Source organism: Daucus carota, chromosome 7 (genome assembly GCF_001625215.2).
Source record: "Daucus carota subsp. sativus chromosome 7, DH1 v3.0, whole genome shotgun sequence".
NCBI lineage: Eukaryota > Viridiplantae > Streptophyta > Magnoliopsida > Apiales > Apiaceae > Daucus > Daucus carota.
Window position 1 is genome coordinate 14546991 of NC_030387.2, and position 23293 is coordinate 14570283.

The 23293-nt window shown below is 41.0% G+C and overlaps 1 protein-coding gene and 1 long non-coding RNA gene across 2 annotated transcripts; both read right to left on the reverse strand.

Moving 5' to 3' along the window:
- Positions 1-5698: 5698 nt before the first annotated feature.
- Positions 5699-6914, reverse strand: LOC135147910 (uncharacterized). The gene is made up of 2 exons (XM_064081961.1): positions 5820-6914; positions 5699-5722 (listed from the first exon to the last, which is right to left on the reverse strand). The coding sequence occupies exons 1-2, from the start codon at positions 6912-6914 to the stop codon at positions 5699-5701; spliced, it is 1119 nt and encodes a 372-aa protein (XP_063938031.1).
- A 658-nt stretch (positions 6915-7572) lies between these two features.
- LOC135148055 (uncharacterized) lies at positions 7573-21993 on the reverse strand. The gene is made up of 3 exons (XR_010285917.1): positions 21335-21993; positions 8498-8557; positions 7573-7877 (listed from the first exon to the last, which is right to left on the reverse strand). It is a non-coding gene; the product is annotated as an uncharacterized LOC135148055 (long non-coding RNA).
- Positions 21994-23293: the final 1300 nt, after the last annotated feature.

The window sequence follows — 23293 nt, forward strand, 5'->3', positions numbered from 1 at the left end:
TATTCACAATTTTATTGGGCTTTAAAAATCATTGGACACCTGGCTATAACAGATGATCAGTCATGCTATAGTCCATAAACCAAGCTTATTCAGCAAGGTTGACAAATATTACGAATTCCGGTAATCCGGGCTTAAGGAGCCACCTTTCACGCTGGGCCGGTGCCCGAGCCTCTTACGCAAAAACAACCCAATAGTTTAATTTTTAGAACAATCTGCAGTTCCATCATGTAATTCAAGAGCCAAAATAACATTTTGTTAAAACAATTTCTTTATGCATATAATAGTGTAGAGTCGATACCAAAAGTGTTATCCGTTCAACCAAAAAGTTTGGAAATACTAGATATGCTTCACAAGAGAGTAATTGCAAATAATTTGAATCATGATATAAAGAAGGTTTTAGTATCTATAGGTACTAGAGAAGTAGGATAGAAATACTTGCCTTGATAATAGAATGCTAGAGATAAGACTGCACTATACTGTTAGGCTCTCTAACCGGAACCTACAGGATAGAAGACTGGGTCTTAACTATTTGAATCCAAAGTCATATCCTCAATATCACTTAATCACTACCCTTCGTTTATATAAACATAAATTTCAGCCAAACACATAGAACTTAGTCAACCAAGAAATACTTTTATAATTATTAAAGATTACTAGTGATCACGTATCACGTAGACATGTATACCAATATTATTGTCTCTACTTATTATCTATCAAACACCTTTAAATAGTCTAAATGCATATAATTTCTAACAAAATTTCGGCAGCACCTCCTCTGTTTATAGGACTATCCACCTGTTTTCAATACCAAGAATAGCCACTAATATTGCTTAATACATGAAAAGAGCTGCCTTGACTTGCAGTAAACACATAACACATAAGAAAATCCGCCTTGACTTGTAGTAAACACATAAGAAAACTTTTAGCAGGATTGCTAATTTACTATACATAAAATACGTTTAATAAGACTTACAGGATCAACTAGGCACGAAAAGTTAATAATCAATTATCACATTATAAAAATATAAATTTTAATAATATAAACACATATACCCGAAAAGTCGAGGCATACATAGATGTATCATCAAAATTTTACTTCTAATCCTCGTAAGATAATTACTAACTTGTAAACCCAACAATCCAAATCAAACATCAATCAACAATTAAATTAAAATAACTTAGTGGTCCCGATAGTTACTACCAACACAAAATTATATCCGAGTCTCATATACAAATTCACATTTAACAAGCACGTATAATACGCACATATAACAACCGGCTAATTATAGACACAATCCTGATTTTAAGTATTAATATTAGTAGAAATTAACTAACATTAATCCGAATTTAAGCATCCAATCAACAACTCAATCCGACCCAAATAACCAAAATCATAATAATCGAATTATATACACGAGACTGGGTTATACCGCGCTAACACAACACTGGAGGCTGAAGAACAGGGCTGGATTCGTCCGAAAACAGCAAGCCTGCGTCTGGATTGCCTAGGAACTCGAAGAATCGCGGGTGAATTAATCAGAAGAAACAACACAGTGGTGGTGCCGGCAACTGGCCGGAGTTTGAACAGCTGCGGCGGCGGGTTTCGGGGGAAAAGAAAAGAACGGGGAACAAAGGTGGAAGAGGAATGGAGGAGATATGTACGGGAGAGAGTGTGAGAGATTAGCAGAGGGGGTGAGGAGAGATTAACATGGAAATAAAAGGGAAAGGGGAGAACTGGAATTAAAAGAAAAGAATGGCGGTGGTACAGGGCACGTGCTGCAGCTCTGGCTTGCCACGTGTCTCGTTTATGCTGAATAATCACTAATCTAAGCCTGCTTTTAATCGATTATCGGAATAACTTGTAACAAAATATCTTCGAAAAGTTACTGAAATATTTTTATAAATCCCGGAATATTATAAAACGAATAAAATAAAAGTCTCAGGATTTATGGAGCATTATTGAAATTTATAAGCGATTTAGAAGTTAAATGGACTTGGAAAATATTTTAAAATCAGATTTTTATCAAAATAATATTTTGACAATTTTGTAAATTCCTAAAAATAATTATTCTAATTATGAAACGATAAAAATGATTTTTAAGAATGGTTTTGTATTTCTTATAAATTCAAATTGGAGATATTTCTTATTCGTCGAAATTTGAAAAGTAAATAAATCATTTTTAAAACACTAACTCGATACAACAATTAATAGTTCACACAAGAGCAAATATTAAATCAACACTTAACCACATAATACGTAATTTTTATATAATATGATTTTTTTTTTTTGAATTTAAATTATAAATAAAATTCACAGTCGTTATAGACTCCCCCCCTTAAGAAGATTCTGTCCTCAGAATCTGGTCTAAGCAAATAAGTGAGGATATTTGGCTAACATATCGCTTTCTAGTTCCCAAGTAGTTTCCTCTACTCTAGGATTCCTCCATAACACTTTGACAATAGGTACAGATCTATTTCTAAGAACTTTCTCTTTTCTATCTAGGATCTCTATCGGTTGCTCTACATATGAGAGATCTGGCTGAATTTCTACTTGCTCATATTCTATAACTTGATTAGAATCTGGAATGTACTTCTTCAGCATTGATACATGGAAGACGTTGTGGATATGTTGCATGTGGGGCGGTAGTGCTATTTCGTAAGCAACGTTCCCTACTTTCTTTAAAACTTCATAAGGACCGATAAATCGTGGACTAAGCTTTCCTTTTTGGCCAAATCTGACTAATCCTTTCCATGGTGATACTTTCAACAAAACTAAACTTCCAACTTCAAATTCAATATTCTTTCGATGCAAGTCCGCATACTTTCTTTGTCTATCTTGAGCAGTCACCAATCTCTTTTGAATAAGTTGAATCACATCCTTGGTTTGTTGCACCAATTCTGACCCTAATATCTTCCGTTCTCCTACTTCTTCCCAACAAACTGGAGATCGACACTTCCTTCCATACAAAGCTTCATAAGGTGGCATTCCAATACTGGCATGATAGCTATTGTTATAAGAAAACTCAATCAATGGTAAATGATCATCCCAATTTCCTTTGAAATCCAATGCGCACACCCTGAGCATATCTTCTATTGTTTGAATTGTCCTCTCACTTTGTCCATCCGTCTGAGGGTGGTACGCAGTGCTCATCTTTAACTGTGTTCCTAAACATTCTTGAAATTTGGTCCAAAATCTGGAGTTAAACCTCGGGTCTCTGTCGGATACAATCGAAACTGGAACTCCATGTCTAGCTACGATTTCATCCAAATACAACTTAACCAACTTATTTAACGGGTACTTTTCATTAATTGGGAGAAAATGCGCCGACTTCGTTAATCTATCAATAATAATCCATATGGCATCGTGGTTTGTTTTGGTCCTTGGTAATCCAACTACAAAATCCATAGCAATATCCTCCCACTTCCACTTTGGAATCTCTAGGGGTTGTAGTAATCCACTTGGTCTTTGATGCTCCGCTTTCACTCTTTGACAAGTATGACACTTACTCACCCAATCAGCTATTTCACTTTTCATCCCTGGCCACCAAAAATTTCTCTTTAAATCCTGGTACATCTTGGTACTCCCTGGGTGGATAGAAAATCTCGAACTATGAGCTTCTCGTAAGATCTCATTTTTCAACTCAGTCACGTTAGGAATCCATATCCGTGAAGAAAATCTATACACCCCGTCATTACCTTTTTCAAGTACAAATCTCTTCTTTTGTTAATTGACCATCTTGATTCATTACCTCTTCTTGACATCTTTTGATTCTTTCCAGTAACTCTGGCTGAAAAGTAATTTCATATAATCTTTCTTGAACTACTCCTGGTACACATACTTCAATCTCCAATTTTTCCAATTCCTCAGACAATTCCTTCGCAATGTCAATCATATTTAATCTTTCCTTCCTACTTAGCGCATCTGCAACTACATTCGCCTTTCCAGGATGATAATTAATAGAACAATCATAATCCTTAATTAATTCCAACCATCTCCGTTGCCTCATATTTAGCTCCTTTTGAGTAAATATGTACTTCAAGCTCTTGTGATCCGTAAAAATCTCACACTTTTCTCCATACAAGTAATGTCTCCATAGTTTCAATGCAAATACAATTGCTGCTAATTCTAGATCATGGGTCGGATACTTTTGCTCGTGTGGTTTCAGTTGTCTAGACGCGTAGGCAATAACTCTATCATGTTGCATTAATACACAACCTAAACCCTTCAAAGAAGCATCACTATAAATCACAAAATTTCCTTTTTCATCCGGCAATGCTAGCACTGGAGCAGTTACTAATCTTTCTTTCAATTCCTGAAAACTCCTTTCGCATTCATCCCTCCAAACAAATTTCTCAGTCTTCCTAGTTAACTTGGTTAATGGTGTTGCAATCTTCGCAAAATCTTTTACAAACCTCCTATAATATCCTGCTAATCCTAGGAAACTTCTTACTTCAGTCGGTGTCTTTGGTTGTTCCCAATTCATCACAGCTTCAATCTTTGCTGGATCCACCTTAATACCTTCCTTACCAACTACGTGACCCAAAAATTGAACCTCTTCCAGCCAAAATTCACATTTTGAAAACTTAGCGTACAATTGCTTCTCCTTTAGCCTTTGCAAAGTAATCCTTAAATGTTCTCCGTGTTCTTCCTTTGACTTCGAATATATCAAAATATCGTCAATAAACACAATCACAAATTTATCCAAATACTCCTTAAACACTCGATTCATTAAATCCATAAATGCTGCTGGCGCGTTAGTCAAACCAAACGACATCACCAAAAACTCATAGTGCCCGTATCTGGTTCTAAATGCAGTCTTCGGAATATCTTCAGGCTTAATCTTCAACTGGTGGTAACCAGACCTTAGGTCAATCTTCGAGAAACAAACTGCTCCTTTAAGTTGATCGAATAAATCATCGATCCTTGGCAATGGGTACTTATTCTTAATAGTTAACTTGTTCAACTCTCGATAATCTATACATAATCTCATACTCCCATCCTTTTTCTTAACGAACAACACTGGAGCTCCCCAAGGTGAAACACTTGGTCTAATCACTCCCTTATCCAATAATTCTTGTAACTGCTTCGCTAACTCCTTCATTTCCACCGGAGCCATTCGATACGGAGCTTTCGATACTGGCTCAGCTCCTGGCACTAACTCAATAGAAAATTCTATCTCGCGAGCTGGTGGTAATCCTGGCAACTCATCTGGAAACACTTCAGGAAACTCATTTGCTACCGGAACCTCCTCCAGATTAGGTGCCTTCTTTTTAGTGTCTACTACATGAGCCAAATACGCCTCACATCCTTGTCTCAATAGTTTCTTCGCTTGCATGACCGTTAAAAACTTCTTTTCTTGCCTTTGTCCTTTAAAAATTACCTTACTTCCCTCTGGAGTGAACAATACTACCTTCTTACCCTTACAATCTATCTTAGCTTTATATTGAGATAACCAGTCCATTCCTAGTATGACATCAAACTCTCCTAACCTAAAGGGTATTAAATCAGCCATGAAACAATTTCCTGATACCTCAATCTTACATTGAGGGCAGACTTGATTAACTGGTATTCTATCACGATTTGCAATTTCTATTATCAACGCCTCCTCTAAATCATTTATCTTACAATTTAATTTATCAACTAACTCCACGGATATAAAAGATTTCGATGCTCCTGAGTCCATTAAAACTTTAGCAGCTACGGAATTAACAGAAAGCGTACCTGCTACCACATCTGTATCCTTAGACGAAGTCTTCTTTGTCATGTTAAAAGTCCTAGCATTAGGCCTCTTCCCTGATGTTGATCCTTGCACACGTACCATTGCGCTTGCCAGTGCCGGGTTCTTGCAATTATAGGTATAATGCCCAATTTTCCCACAATTGTCACACCTCATTGCCCCTTGACTTCTACACTCATTAGCGTAATGACCCCTCTTATTACATTTAAAACATACTATGTTCAATTTTCCACACATTCCTGAGTGCTTCTTCCCACAATTCTTGCAGTCTGGTGTTGGAGGTTTCACTACACCTTGTTGATTCTGATTCGGGGGCCTATTAAACTGCCTATTAACATTCTGCCCCGGGTTCTTAAATGCTTGATTCCTATTTTGTTGGAAATTCTGCCTCTTCTGGAATCCTTGTTGAGAACTTCCTTGGCCTTGACTTCCTTCAATTGCTTCCACCTTCCTTTTCTTACTCTCTTGCTCCTTTTTATCTAAAGTGTGCTCTCTTTCTATCACCATTGCTGTTTGAACCACATCAGCATAAGTCTTCAATCTTAAAGCTGCCACACTAATTCTAATATCCGATCTTAGCCCTTGTTGGAATCTTTTAGCTTTCTTCAAATCAGTATCCACGTAGGCTGTGACAAACCTTGCCAACTCCATAAACTTCTTCTCATACTCCGCTACACTCTTATCTCCTTGTTTTAACTCCAAGAAGTCCAACTCTAGTTGGCTTTGTACATGCTCCGGAAAATATTGCTCTAAGAACAGTTCAACAAACCTATCCCACAAGATCACATCATCTCCTTCTAGAGCTCTTACCGATTCCCACCAATAATTAGCTTCATTTTTCAGAAAGTAACTAGCATAATCAGTCTTCTGATCCTCACTTACTTTTGCTAATTTGAAAGCTTTCTCAATTTCCTTCAACCAAGACCTTGCTTCAATAGGTCCTTTTGATCCATCAAAGTCTGGGGGCTTAATTGCTTGAAATGACTTAAACGTCGACATCGGTGCCTCTACTTGACGATTTTGATGCGGCTGTTGATTTTGCTGCATATATTGTTGTTGCTGCTGAACCATATTTGTCGCTTGTTGCTGTAGCAACTGTAGTATCTGATCCATAGTTGGTTGGTTTGAAGTACCCTGATTTCCAGGATTGCTCGGTGGTGATCTTTCAGATGACATTTTCTGTTACCACAAACAATCTGTTTTAGCAATCTGCTTCATTTATTTTTGAGATAAAATATATAAATATGTAGTCCTTTGAAAAGTGCAAATTCACTATCACACATTGTTTGCTAGTCCAAAAATTCATAAAATGTCATCCAAAATAGATCTTCACAATATGCCAACTACAGATCAAGTAACCACAATTTCTCAACAAATAGCAACATATCATAATACGGATAGCATACTAGTACAATCCTTAGCAATAATTAAGATCTTATATAGCCTATCATGCACTAACCAATACACAAGACTCTGATACATGCTGACCCTGGTTGTATTAATGTGGATAGTTCTAATAGTCCTGGTCCTTTCTGCAACAGTCTATATTAGGTCCTAACTCAAGCACGTAGTTCAGAACTAAACAATGACTCTAAGCTATAACACTATATCCTAACCAATATTTATTAAAACTACATTCTGTAATCTTAACTTTCAACTCAACATGAGTTGCTGACTCAATCACCTAGTCCAAATATCACTAATAAGGGTAGACTCTCTACCTAACCTAACCTAACACAGTGACTTAAACCTGTCGCTCTGATACCAACTGTGACAGCCCAGAATCCGGGGTGCAGATTCGGTGTCACTAAAAAGAATAAACTAAACAATAAAATAAACTAATGACAGCTGAATAGATTAACATAATAAATATTTACCATTACACCCCTGACCAAAGATCTTGCCAGGTTTAAGTCTGCGAAAGGTTTAAACTGTTACTGCAAACGAACGACGACATAGGTTCCTTACTACATGAGTTTTCCACTACAACCATACTGACACTATAATACAACTTCAAAGAAACAAGTCGTACTAACTAATCCACACTTAGTCCAAGACTCCTAGCATCATCCTGCGATTTTCCTAGCACAAAAGATAACTCTGGGAAACCTTATAAGCAGCTGCTCTAATCCTTGGCATCTGAAAGGGGTTAGTTTGAAAATAAACAGGTATGAGCCAAAGAAATGCTCAGCAAGTATAACAGAATGAAATTGATATTTGTTGTACAGCAATGCCATAATAAAGAAGTGAAAATATTTAAAACTGCAGAAATGAATGTATAAGCAAATATCTCTTGAAGGCAGGATAACCTCTCTTTAACTATTCACAATTTTATTGGGCTTTAAAAATCATTGGACACCTGGCTATAACAGATGATCAGTCATGCTATAGTCCATAAACCAAGCTTATTCAGCAAGGTTGACAAATATTACGAATTCCGGTAATCCGGGCTTAAGGAGCCACCTTTCACGCTGGGCCGGTGCCCGAGCCTCTTACGCAAAAACAACCCAATAGTTTAATTTTTAGAACAATCTGCAGTTCCATCATGTAATTCAAGAGCCAAAATAACATTTTGTTAAAACAATTTCTTTATGCATATAATAGTGTAGAGTCGATACCAAAAGTGTTATCCGTTCAACCAAAAAGTTTGGAAATACTAGATATGCTTCACAAGAGAGTAATTGCAAATAATTTGAATCATGATATAAAGAAGGTTTTAGTATCTATAGGTACTAGAGAAGTAGGGTAGAAATACTTGCCTTGATAATAGAATGCTAGAGATAAGACTGCACTATACTGTTAGGCTCTCTAACCGGAACCTACAGGATAGAAGACTGGGTCTTAACTATTTGAATCCAAAGTCATATCCTCAATATCACTTAATCACTACCCTTCGTTTATATAAACATAAATTTCAGCCAAACACATAGAACTTAGTCAACCAAGAAATACTTTTATAATTATTAAAGATTACTAGTGATCACGTATCACGTAGACATGTATACCAATATTATTGTCTCTACTTATTATCTATCAAACACCTTTAAATAGTCTAAATGCATATAATTTCTAACAAAATTTCGGCAGCACCTCCTCTGTTTATAGGACTATCCACCTGTTTTCAATACCAAGAATAGCCACTAATATTGCTTAATACATGAAAAGAGCTGCCTTGACTTGCAGTAAACACATAACACATAAGAAAATCCGCCTTGACTTGTAGTAAACACATAAGAAAACTTTTAGCAGGATTGCTAATTTACTATACATAAAATACGTTTAATAAGACTTACAGGATCAACTAGGCACGAAAAGTTAATAATCAATTATCACATTATAAAAATATAAATTTTAATAATATAAACACATATACCCGAAAAGTCGAGGCATACATAGATGTATCATCAAAATTTTACTTCTAATCCTCGTAAGATAATTACTAACTTGTAAACCCAACAATCCAAATCAAACATCAATCAACAATTAAATTAAAATAACTTAGTGGTCCCGATAGTTACTACCAACACAAAATTATATCCGAGTCTCATATACAAATTCACATTTAACAAGCACGTATAATACGCACATATAACAACCGGCTAATTATAGACACAATCCTGATTTTAAGTATTAATTGTTAACGGAGAAAACTGGTAGGTTAACAAAGATGAGGTTCGCGGCGTGGATCAAGATTTCTGTTGGCGAGAATGTAGGAGATGGTTGGTTGTTTGTTATGGGGTGGCTGCAATTGTAAGCAAAGGGTTCAAGATTGCTAACTGGAATAGCTCTCAAGAATGATCGATGCCTACAATCTGCCTACGTACCCCTATTTATAGGGGATCAAGCCGTTACGTAGTTCTTTCTCCCAAGAGACCCATGTGGGCTGGGCCTCCCCTTCTAGAATCTTCCTCCTGGAAGGGGCCCAATACGATGAGGCCTAGCCCCTAGGGCTTACCCCAAATGCAAGGGCACTAACCTACTCCCCGACAGGGACAACCCGCCAGACTACAGAGATAGGACCTCCCAGGGAGTCTTCATCTTTATCCTCTACCTCCCAAGGAGGACAACTCCCCAGACTACAAGGTAGAGTCTTCTTCATACAACAATGAGATCTAATTATGCTCAAGGGCGTCCCCCTAAACACAGAATATCCCTCATTGCCCTCCGGAATGATGATAAAATAAACCTTCTTCGGTAAGTGGGCGCGCCTAAAGATAGGGCGCGCCCTGTCTTTTGACAGGGTTACTCTGAGACTGGTCTATTCTTGACTTTCCTGGCCCAAATAGTCTTTCTTCTGTGAGCTTGGCCCTTTAAACAAGTCTTCGCAATTTCGTATATAACAACTACCCCCCAGATCTTGTCGTTATTGAAAATGTCGGCGAGATCTTGATACTTTTATCTCCTTTCAGCTATCTTTGTCTTAACGAGGCGCGCCCTAGGTTTATGATTGTCGAAGCCTTTGTTGGGTACAGCTGTATCCCACTTCCTGCTATTTTTCCTTTATTTTAATTCTTTATTTTCCTCCCAGGTATAAATACCCCTTTTTCTCATTTCTTTACTCATCTTCATCACAATTTTCATTAAAACAAACCCTCTCCGTCGCCGTCGCTATTTGTCGAGCTCCACCGTACGCATCCGTCCTCCATTTCGAATTCTGAAGCTACCTTTCAACTCGTCTCTTCACAAGGTACATTTTCATGTCCTTATCTTCCCTTTTTACCGTGTGGATTGTTGATAATGAGCATTTGACCTTTTGCCTTCTTCGCTGTTCTTCATGTTCGCTTGTATGTATATGTGTATATATAGTCATTTGATCTTTACCTGTTTAATGTATGATAATGATGTTTGTGTTTGAGGCCTTGAGTGAGAGACGTTTTTATACATAGGCTTGTACGGTTCCACTTCTCCCGTGATATGTATGTAATATAATTAGGGTTACATCAGTTTATCCTTCCTCTGCTAGAATCCTGCCCTCTTATTAACATGTAGGCGCGCCTCATGTTGTGGCGCGCCTAATCATCCTCTTAACCTTTATTCACACGTGCATCAGGATAATCATACCTTCTACTACTCTTTTTCTCTTATATTCCTTCCAGAATATTCTTTTCAAATCTTCCATCCCTCTTCATTTGATTCATCTATGTATTGGCGCGCCCAGTAATTCATCTTTATCTTTCTTTTCTTTTTGCAGCTAGCCACACTGGGCGCGCCTACTTTACTTTCTCCTACTCCATTACGATCCTTTCCACACCAATCTTCTATAATCATGTCTGAGAGTGGTGCATCTTCTCCTGAACTTCAAGATACTCATCATATGGACATAGAGGATCTTCTGGACCAAGATGAGCGGGATCTTCGTGTCCCTGCTAATCAGAAAATTTCTCAAGTTATCGAATCGGATGAAGATCAGCAAGATAATGCTGAGGACAGCGGTCCTGAAGTCAGTATGGATGAGGAAAACACTGAAGAGGCTGAGGCAGAGGCCGAAGCTGAAACCTTTTACCATGATTTGAATGACGAGACATCGGATGATGAGGCGCGCCCTCCTTCTCCCTTGCCATCTCCTAACCCTTATGCTCATCCCCGTATCTCCGAACATGAGCTAGACTTTGACTGGGATGAAGACAAAGAGATCCGAGAGACCGTCAAGGTAAAAGCTCGAAAGAAAGCTGGTAAATTGGCATGCGTAGGTTTGTCTTCCACTGCTTCTAATGCTGAGATTAAGTGGTGTTTGAAATATTATGATAAAGGCTGCATCTGGGCGCGCCCACATCCCTGGATGAGGCCCCATATTTTCGATTATAATCCTAGGCTACGGATCCCAAGGATGGTCCTCACTCCAAAGCTGGTTAAGCTAGGCATTGGTCCCCCTCTGCATCCCTACTTCAGATCCATTCTTGAGTGGTTTGATATTGCACCCATCCAACTTTCTCCCAATAGTTGGAAACTGGCTATTGCTCTCTACATGCTATACCAAGATCACAATAAACGCGCGCCCACAATGGAGGATCTAAGTTTCTTCTTCAGATTGGGCGCGTCCAGTCTCGGCTACTTTTATTTAGTCGTGAGGAGATCCCATAACTCCACTGGATGGTCTGAAGGCAAGACCAGTAATGAAAAGAAATGGAAAGAGCCGTTTTTTTATGCTTGGCCAGAAGAACGGATCAGAACTCAGTTCAACACCTCACCCAGTAAGTATCTTTGGGCGCGCCATATCTTTCCTTTATTTCTTTTTACCAATATCATGTACTTAGATATTTTTCTTTTTTCCTTACCCAGTTGAAAGAAAACAGTCTTCTTTATCTGGGCGCGCCAAAAGGCGCGCAGAGAATATTATTAACCTTCCTTACGAAGCCAAAATTATCAATCATTTAGTCACTACCGAGCGTCTAAAAGAATATGGTTTCTTAAGCAACGCGGTAGGAGATATATGTCCATACCAAGATTTTTATGGGGGCAGACCCATAAAAAGGAAAGCAAAATCTGTTGAGGAAGTCGAAGCCGAAGAGGAAGATGATTCTGATGAGCTTGCCAGTCAGGGCGCGCCCGCTTACGGTTTTCTTTCTTCTCTTGACTTGTCGATGCTTGTTTGTTTTACCTTGTTTACTACTACCATTGCATTGCTTATTATATTTATTCCCATTTCTGCATTTATGTTACTGTCCGTAATCGTTTTACTTTGTCTATTTTCTGCAGATATGTCTCTCCCATCCGGTTTTGGAATCTCCACTGGGCGCGCCAACTCTCAAGGCGCGTCTGGTTCTCGACAGGCATCAAAGGTTTCCGTGAGCCAGCCTATTCCTCAAAAGTCTTCTCCTAAGAAGAAAGACCTGGAGAAGAGAAAGCCCAAGGTCACCCTCGCTCTTGATCCATCAAAGAGGCAGAAGGTGGGGGAATCTACCTCTGAATTCCCCTATGAAGCTCCAGTTACTGCTGCTGGTGACTGGTTTGCAAAGATGGCTGACGTCTACCTCGGTCCTGGGAGATTTCACAACTGGCAGCAAAGGACGGGCGAGCAAGCGGCGGAAGCGTGTAGGCGCGCCGCAGGTGAACTGTTCTTTCATCTGACCTGCAACCCTTCTGACACGGAGAAACTTAAGGCGCGCCTTGATGCTGCGGAAGAGGAAAATAAAAAGATGAAGAAAAAGTTGGAAGCATCAGAGAAAGATAAGTCCTCACTGGAGAAGTTCAAATCTTCTGCTGAGAAAGATATAACTAGGCTTAAAGCAGATGCTGACAACCTCAGGATTGAGCTGAACAAGACTGCTCAGGAATTGACATCTGCTAGTGGAAAGGCACTGTCCTTGGAGAAGAAACTTGAAGATCTGGAGGAGAAACAGGCTGAAGACAATCGTCTAGCCTTTGCAGATGGGTTCCGCAGCTATGTTACTGGATTTCTGGCCGTGGACCCAGAATATGACTGGAGTAAGTTTGTTCCAGCTACAAGAGATTGGATTGAAGAGTTTAAAGTCCAGGAAGCCAAGGCTATAGAGGAGAAAAGGTTGCAGATTGAGCTGGAGACTGCTTCTGACTCCGCCAAGAAATTCTTGGAACAGGCCTCTCCACTTGAGGCGCGCCAAGACTACCAAGAGTCCTTGGAGAATCCTATCCCTAGGATTGAGTCAGGCGTGGATGCTTCTCAAGATCCTCCAGCTGTCGAGACGGCTGATACAACTGGATCTCAGCCTAACCTTAATGATTCCTCCCAAGATCAGGCCTGATTACTTATATGGTTTCCTTTTGTTTATCTCTGTATCGTTCTGAACTTTATTTGGGCGCGGGTCCCTGTAACCCATGCAAACTGTAATTTTAACATTTTTAGCCCCAAATCGTGATCTGGGGCGCGCCCTCTGGCTACGAGACTATTTTGATATTTTAACTTACTGATGAACCTGGTATGATATTTATTTGAATTTCTTGTTTATTGCTCCCACAACATTGATAGGGCACGTCTAATACTCCTCTTTTCCTTCTCTGCTGACATTTTCTTTCGCGATATTGCTTGTTCATAATTCCCTACGGCATCGTGGCGCGCCCCATGCTTAGGCGCGCCCAATCTGGATTCCTTCATAACTTTAACCCATTATGTTTGTTTCTTCCTGTTCCTGAAAGGGTATGATTAAACATATACCGATCGCTTTTGCTTTATTCTTATGAGAAGCCAGAGGAATGAACAATCTTTGCTTTGGGCGCGCCTGGTGTTTGGGCGCGCCCTGTGTTTTCAGGCAGTGAAGAGCATTAAAAAAGTCTTGCCATTATATATTGAAAAATGATTACAAGGGGTGTTTCTGCCATATTTATTGGCTACATGTTGCTATTGATAATACTTCTTCAAGTGCTCAGCATTCCATGCTTTGGAGATGGGCTCCCCCTGCATGTCCTCCAAGTAATATGCTCCTCCAAAGATCTCAGCTCGAATACGGTAGGGTCCTTCCCAATTTGCACCAAACACTCCTTGACCTGGCACTTTCATTCCTGGCATCATCTTGCGCAACACCAAGTCTCCCACTTTGAAAGGTCTGGGCTTGACTCGACTGTTGTAGAACCGGGCTGTCCTTTGTTGGTATGCTGCCAACCTAACTTGCGACTCCCTTCTGACTTCTTCCAGCATATCTAGATGTAGCCTTTGGTTGACAGCATTGTCTTCTTCCTGAAAGTGGTCTCTCCTAAAAGAACCGGCTCCGACTTCTACTGGAACCATTGCCTCGCAGCCATAGGTTAACATGAATGGCGACTCCCCAGTGGTTGTCCTTGGCGTAGTGTTGTACGACCATAGTACCATTGGAAGCTCCTCCGGCCAATCTCCTTTCTTCTCCTCCAATTTGGCCTTCAGCGTGTGTTTGATGATCTTGTTGATTGCTTCAGTCTGTCCATTGCTCTGTGGATGATACACAGCTGCAAAGTTCCTCCTTATATTCAAGTCATCACATAACTTCTTCAATTCTCTGCTATCAAATTGCTTCCCATTATCAGATATCAATTTGTATGGGATACCAAATCTACACACAATTGAATTGAATACAAAACTTGTTATCTTCTTAGCAGTAATGGTTGCTAGAGGCGCGGCCTCGGCCCATTTTGTAAAGTAATCTACTGCCACTACTGCATACCTGACTCCTCCTTTGGCTTTTGGAAGCTCTCCAATGAGATCTATCCCCCACAAAGCGAATGGCCATGGGCTGAGTAACGGAGTCATACTTGCTGCAGGACGAGATGAATATGTGGCAAATCGCTGGCACTTGTCACAGGCTTGCACGAACTTGCTTGCTTCACTCCTCATAGTTGGCCAGTAGTATCCTTGCCTAAGGATCTTTAGTGCAAGTGAACTACCCCCCGAGTGATTGCCACATATTCCTTCATGTACTTCCCTTAAGATATAATTGCACTCTTCCCCAGCAATGCACTTCAGCAACGGCTGGTTGAACCCTCTCTTGTACAAGACACCATCATATATCACAAATCTCGCTGCTTTGTATCTGAGACTTCTGGCTTCCTTTATACTTTCTGGGAGTTGACCCTCCTGGATGAACTTAAGTATTGGAGTCATCCAAGTATCCACGACTTCCTTCTCTACTTCCATCAAATCTCCTCTGAACCGGGTGACCTTCTGTGCTTCTGACACACTGGGCTTCTCTTGAACACAGAATTGGATAGTTCCTAATAACTTGGTGTCCCTTCTAGAACTGGCCTTGGCCAAGGCATCAGCACCTTCATTTTTCTCGCGAGGAACCTTTTCCAAATGTACTTCTCTGAACTTCTTCATCAGCTCTTGCGTATGGGTCATGTATAAGTTCGTTCTCCAACCTCGAGCCAAGAACCCCCCATTTACCTGGTGGACTACCAACATCGAATCACTGTACACAATAAGGTTCCTCGCCTTCATCTCTACTGCTAGGGCTAGACCATTGATCAAAGCTTCATATTCTGCATCATTGTTGGTTGCAGGGAACCCTAGGTGGATGGCACTTAACAATCGACACCCCCCGGGACTAACCAAAACTATACCGACTCCAGCTCCGTCAGAGTTGACAGCTCCATCGACATGCAAGTTCCACCAGGTGTCATCTTCTACTAAAAGACCTTTAATGGGTTCAACAACTGGACTATATGGTACTATTGCCCATCCTTGAGCATCATCCTCAAACTCCAATAAGAAATCAGCCAGGGCTTGGCCTTTGATAGTAGCCCTAGGCTTGTAATCCAAGTCAAACTGTCCTAGCTCCACAGCCCACTTCATGAGTCTTCCCGTTGCTTCTGGCTTGTGCATAATCTGACGGAGAGGGTACGAAGTCCTTACCTCAATCTTATGTGCCTGAAAGTATGGACGAAGTTTCCTTGCCGCTAAGACCAAGGAGTATACCAACTTTTCCATGCTAGTGTATCTTGTCTCAGCATCCAGTAGCCTTTTACTAACGTAATACACCGGGAATTGGACATCCTTTTCCTCCTTTACAAGAACGGCGCTGACCGAGTATCTTGAGACAGCCAGGTATAAGACCAATGTTTCCCCTTCAACGGGCTTGGCCAAGAGAGGCGGCTTTCCCAATTGTTCCTTTATCTTTTGGAAGGCCTCTTCACATTCATTCGTCCATACGAACGTCTTTCCGGCCTCCTTGATTGCTTTAAAGAACTCTTTGCATCTGTCTGATGACTTAGACACAAATCTATTCAATGCCGCTATCCTCCCTGTAAGGCTCTGAACTTGCCTCACATTCTGAGGAGACTTCATACCAAGTAATGCCTTGATTTTTGCAGGATTAGCTTCGATCCCTCGATGATTCACCATGAACCCCAGGAATTTACCAGACTCAACCCCAAATACACACTTCTGGGGATTCAACTTCATCCGATACTTCCTAAGTATGTCAAACATTTCAGACAAGTGCCGAATGTGATCTTGCGCCTCCTTGGACTTGACCAACATGTCATCTACATAAACCTCCATAGTCTTACCAATCTGGTCTTTGAACATCATGTTTACCAGGCGTTGATAAGTTGCACCAGCATTGATTAGTCCGAATGGCATCCCTATATAGCAATACAACCCCCTGTCTGTTATAAATGAGGTGTGTTCCTGATCTGGCTCATGCATGGGGATCTGATTGTATCCTGAATAGGCATCCATGAAACTTAACAGAGCGTGTCCTGCTGTGGCATCCACCAACTGGTCTATCCTCGGGAGTGGAAAACTATCCTTTGGGCATGCTTTGTTCAGATCTGTGAAATCAACACAGGTTCTCCACTTCCCATTAGGCTTCTTGACAAGGACCGGGTTAGCCAGCCATGTAGGGTAGAATGATTCCTTGATCAGCTTAGCGCCCAACAACCGGTCAACCTCTTCCTTTAATGCTTGGGCCCTTTCACCACTAACAGGCCTTCTCTTCTGTCTCACCCCTTTCTTGATAGGGTCAATGTTCAAATGGTGACTCATTACTTCCGGGTCGATCCCAACCATATCAGCATGACACCAAGCAAAAACATCCAAGTTGCTTCTTAAGAAACGGATTAGGCTTGCCTTCAACTCTCCTTTCAGCTTAGATCCTATTTTCAATGTTTTGGCCTCTCCAGCCTCTCCAACCTGGATTTCAATGGTATCTTCAGCTGGACCAGTCTTGGTTGACTCTAGGGGCAGCCTTGGGTCTAGATCAGACTCCTCTTTGGCTCCAGATGTCTCCCCTTTTTCCCATATAGAGCAAGGCTTAAGCTCGGCATCTGAATCAACTTCCATTGGTTCTTTCCCTTTTGATTGCCCGGGACTATCTCCTTCATCAGGAAATTGGACAAAGTAAGTCATATTGACCTCCCCACCAGTGTTGGCAACAAGGGGCTCCTTCAGTGGTCTATTTTTCTTGAAACCTTTAAGAGATTGCAGGTAACACTCTCTGGAGTCATATTGGCACCCCCTCACGACTCCAATCCCTCCAGGTGTTGGAAATTTCATAGACAAATGATATATTGATGTGACCACTCTCATTTCTTTCAGTAACGGTCGCCCAATAATGACATTGTGTGACGAGTCGTGATCTACAATCATAAAATCCATAACCTGAGTGGCTGAGCATGTTCCCTCTCCTAGAGTTACCGGGAGCCGGATTGTCCCCTTTACTTTTACAGCCTCTCCGCCGAATCCATAGATATAGACATCCTCAACTTTCATGTCCTTATCAGGGAGGCCAAGCTTCTGGTAGGTGCCATAATAGAGAATGTTGACAGAGCTTCCGTTATCAACGAGCACTCGATGAACGTTCATTGGACCAATACGAAGAGCGATCACCAGGGCATCATTGTGCGGGTGGTGAACCCATCTGGCATCTTCTTCTGAAAAGGTAATGTCAATGGCTTCGCCTCTAAAGACCTTAGGCGGTCTAGATGACAAATTATGTATATTAGTTAGGGGCCTACCTTTTGCTTCCTTAGCATATCTCTCCATAGCCCTGGTCCCCTCACCGGCCAAATGTGGCCCTCCGAAGATGACATGAATGCTTCCTTCCTTAACGAATTGGATATCCTCTTGCTTCCCCCTCTCTTGATCGCCAGTATAGCCAAGCCCCCTTCTGTCCTTGGCTCGAATATCTCGTCGGGATCGGGCTTCTCGTACTATCCATTCATTAAGCTGGCCTTCTTTGATTAGCAATTCAATCTCTTCTTTCAGTTGTCTACATTCATGGGTATCATGCCCGGTTGATTCGTGGTATTCACAGTACTTGTCCTTATTCTTAGCTTGCCAGGAATTTAGTGGAGCCGGCCTGCGGAAGAGTCCCTTCTCACGATTAACCTCGAAGATGTGATCGATTGGCGCGGCAAGTGGTGTCCAGCGATCCTCCCTTTCTTCATGGTCTCGAGGAGGTGTATAATTCCTTCTATACATGGTGTTGACCCGGTTGGGGCTTCGTCGCCTTCCCCTTTGCTCTGGACTTGGGGACCGGTCCCTTCTCTTTTGTCGGGCCTTACCCGGGCTCCTCTCATTCTTTCGACTTTCAGCCAGCGACTGTTCAACATTTTTGTATGCTTCAGCCCTTGCATATAAATCTGCCAGAGACTTGGGATCATTGCCTTGCAAGTGCTTCCAAAAATCAGTTCCCACTCGAAGCCCAGCCACCAAGAAGCTTTTTAATGTCTCATCAGTTGCTCCCCGAACATTGGATGACTCTGCATTGAAACGTTTGAAGTAGGCATGAAGAGTCTCTCCCTCCTTCTGTTTGATATTTGCCAGAGTGGTGACTGGTGGAGCATACTTGACGGTTGCCTGGAACTGAGTCAAGAACATAGTCTGCATACTTGTCCAAGAAGTGATGGATGCTGGTTCCAATTTCCGGAACCATTGGTAGGCACTATCTCTGAATGTGGCCGCAAGAAGTCTACACCTAACAGGATCCGGTATTTGGTAGACACCCATTTCAACGTTGAACCTTCCAAGAAACTCTACAGCATCTGAGTTGCCATGAAACTTTAAATCAGAGGTGGTGTTTCTGTAATTGGCTGGCAGCGGAGCCTCTATCACTTCAGCAGAGAATGGCGATAGGGCTTGACTCGAAAGAGACGTTTGGCTTCCGTCGAAATGTGCCAGAAGTTTCCTTAGGCTGTTGACATCAATAGCTCCAATGCCTGGAATGGTCTGAACGTTTGGCTGTGACAGAGTCATCGATGGTAGTGTTCCGGTGACCATGAGATCACTTGCCGTGGCAAGAAGACTGGATTGATTAGCGTGAGTCTGAGCAGATGGGGGCGCATTGGCCTGAGATGAGGCTTGAATATGAGGATTGGCATGAGCATTGGCCTGAGACGAGGCTTGGATGTGTGGATCGGCAATGGTCTGATCAAGATTTGCCTAACCATTCATTATTACATATTCTACTACTACCAGAACGAAATATAATATAACTTTTACAATAATTTACAAAGAAGAGACAAGAAAAGAACCTGATGATGAGTCTTTCCGTTGCCCGGAGACGTCGCATGCTCGCGCGTTCCTCCCTGACTCTGCCGTCCTTCAAGCACGATCGGGTCTTGCTCCGATCTTCCTCCCAAACCTCGGGGTTCTTGCGATCTGTCATAGCTTCTTTGGTCTGACCCATGCGGAATCTCCTTCCTATGTCCTTCTCGACCCGTGCCTGCCGTTCTTGACCCGGTATTCCCATATTCAGGTCTGCTTTCAAGATCTTTGATCAGGGCCAAAAGATCCGCCCTACTGACTCTTCCTCGGTATCTTTCCGCCAGAGCGTTAACATCTCGACTGGCCTCCTCCAGATGTGCGGTCGCTCGTCTATCTTGCGGGGGTCTTCCTCCGTCCCTGGCGCCCTCTCCTCCGGCGGTAGTCTGGCCGCCTGACGCGAATAAGTTTCGTGGAACAATAACAGGCCTTCTATCATCACGATGGCCTGATTGACTTTCTTCTTCAAAGGGCTGCTTCCCGGAACGATGTGTTCCGGGAACAAGGGACTCCAGTTGAGCGACTCGCTCTCTGAGCGCTTGCTGTTCTCTCGCCTCGTTTCTCAAGTAGTGCAACTCCTTAAGTAGCTCCTCGTTGCTTATGAATATCGGCGGCGAGCCGGAGATGGGGCGTCTCATAACGCCCGACTCTCCGTCTGTTATGATGATTGCTCTGTCCTGGGAGGCGTTCCCGACCGGCGTGTTGTCGACGGGAGGGTTATCGCCTATCCCCGATCTAGGATCGGGGGGTTGGTTCCCGCCGGGCGTTGTCTCGCCGTGATTCGACATCTTTCTCCTCGATGGAAAATCTTGAACTACCCCCTCCTTCTAGCGCCAATTTGTTAACGGAGAAAACTGGTAGGTTAACAAAGATGAGGTTCGCGGCGTGGATCAAGATTTCTGTTGGCGAGAATGTAGGAGATGGTTGGTTGTTTGTTATGGGGTGGCTGCAATTGTAAGCAAAGGGTTCAAGATTGCTAACTGGAATAGCTCTCAAGAATGATCGATGCCTACAATCTGCCTACGTACCCCTATTTATAGGGGATCAAGCCGTTACGTAGTTCTTTCTCCCAAGAGACCCATGTGGGCTGGGCCTCCCCTTCTAGAATCTTCCTCCTGGAAGGGGCCCAATACGATGAGGCCTAGCCCCTAGGGCTTACCCCAAATGCAAGGGCACTAACCTACTCCCCGACAGGGACAACCCGCCAGACTACAGAGATAGGACCTCCCAGGGAGTCTTCATCTTTATCCTCTACCTCCCAAGGAGGACAACTCCCCAGACTACAAGGTAGAGTCTTCTTCATACAACAATGAGATCTAATTATGCTCAAGGGCGTCCCCCTAAACACAGAATATCCCTCATTGCCCTCCGGAATGATGATAAAATAAACCTTCTTCGGTAAGTGGGCGCGCCTAAAGATAGGGCGCGCCCTGTCTTTTGACAGGGTTACTCTGAGACTGGTCTATTCTTGACTTTCCTGGCCCAAATAGTCTTTCTTCTGTGAGCTTGGCCCTTTAAACAAGTCTTCGCAATTTCGTATATAACATTAATATTAGTAGAAATTAACTAACATTAATCCGAATTTAAGCATCCAATCAACAACTCAATCCGACCCAAATAACCAAAATCATAATAATCGAATTATATACACGAGACTGGGTTATACCGCGCTAACACAACACTGGAGGCTGAAGAACAGGGCTGGATTCGTCCGAAAACAGCAAGCCTGCGTCTGGATTGCCTAGGAACTCGAAGAATCGCGGGTGAATTAATCAGAAGAAACAACACAGTGGTGGTGCCGGCAACTGGCCGGAGTTTGAACAGCTGCGGCGGCGGGTTTCGGGGGAAAAGAAAAGAACGGGGAACAAAGGTGGAAGAGGAATGGAGGAGATATGTACGGGAGAGAGTGTGAGAGATTAGCAGAGGGGGTGAGGAGAGATTAACATGGAAATAAAAGGGAAAGGGGAGAACTGGAATTAAAAGAAAAGAATGGCGGTGGTACAGGGCACGTGCTGCAGCTCTGGCTTGCCACGTGTCTCGTTTATGCTGAATAATCACTAATCTAAGCCTGCTTTTAATCGATTATCGGAATAACTTGTAACAAAATATCTTCGAAAAGTTACTGAAATATTTTTATAAATCCCGGAATATTATAAAACGAATAAAATAAAAGTCTCAGGATTTATGGAGCATTATTGAAATTTATAAGCGATTTAGAAGTTAAATGGACTTGGAAAATATTTTAAAATCAGATTTTTATCAAAATAATATTTTGACAATTTTGTAAATTCCTAAAAATAATTATTCTAATTATGAAACGATAAAAATGATTTTTAAGAATGGTTTTGTATTTCTTATAAATTCAAATTGGAGATATTTCTTATTCGTCGAAATTTGAAAAGTAAATAAATCATTTTTAAAACACTAACTCGATACAACAATTAATAGTTCACACAAGAGCAAATATTAAATCAACACTTAACCACATAATACGTAATTTTTATATAATATGATTTTTTTTTTTTGAATTTAAATTATAAATAAAATTCACAGTTGTTATATGTAGTCTCTGCAGCCGACACTTGTGTTGGAATTTGTAGCACCCGAGGATTATTTCTAATACAAAGAATATTCCCCGACTTGCTGGAGTTATTTATTTACGATTGATTTAACATGGACTGAAACAAAGATTATCCGCAATTAAATTAAATCAAAGAAAATTGGTACGACGTATTCAACCCCCCCCTTCTACGTCTGATTGGACCTAACATGTTGAAAATGAAATTTACGGTTTACTAAAACATCTGGAAATCTCGTACCAACAAAGGCAGCAACACATTTAGCATTATAGCTGGTGTCCGGCAGGTAGATAGCCGGAGTGCGTTTGAACGATAATAAAAATCACATGTGCCCACCTCTTACAAAAAATATTTGTTCATAACATTAGGTCTCTGAACTCAGTTTTTGCAAGTCCTCTAAACTTTGTACTATCCATGAAATTACCGTGAGGGTCAATTGTGAAATTACGAGGAAACCATTATCTTCATTTTTATTTTTCAAAATATTTGTATTTAGTTAGTTAAGCAATTCGAAAACAAAATGACTAATTATTTAACTTCTTATTTGTTTTCCAATCTGGTTGCACGATCTATCGAGGGATTGAACTGCTTCTTTCTAAATATTAATGAAATCCCCTTTAATTTTGGGAAAAAAAAATAACTACAGTAGATTAGTTCCTTCACACGTGTCTCGTTATATTATAATAATATTTTATTTGAACTAAGAAAATATATAAATTAAAAATTTATGAATAATGTAGGTAAGTTTAATTAACACCATAATTTATGATAAAATAATTAATTAATTTTAAGATGAAAATATTTAAATTAATAATCAAAATTCAAGTGATATAAAAAACGGGGTGAATCATATAGATATTTAAAAGAAAAGGTTTATATTTATTAAACAATATAAAATAAATCAGGTCTTTTTTTATACATAATCAAGTTTGAAAAAAAATTTGCGAAAATTCTATCACCTTTTAAAACAAATTGCAAAAATACTATATTTTTGAAAATATTTTCAAAAATATAGGGGTTGCATGTGCAACAATATGTGCAACTGC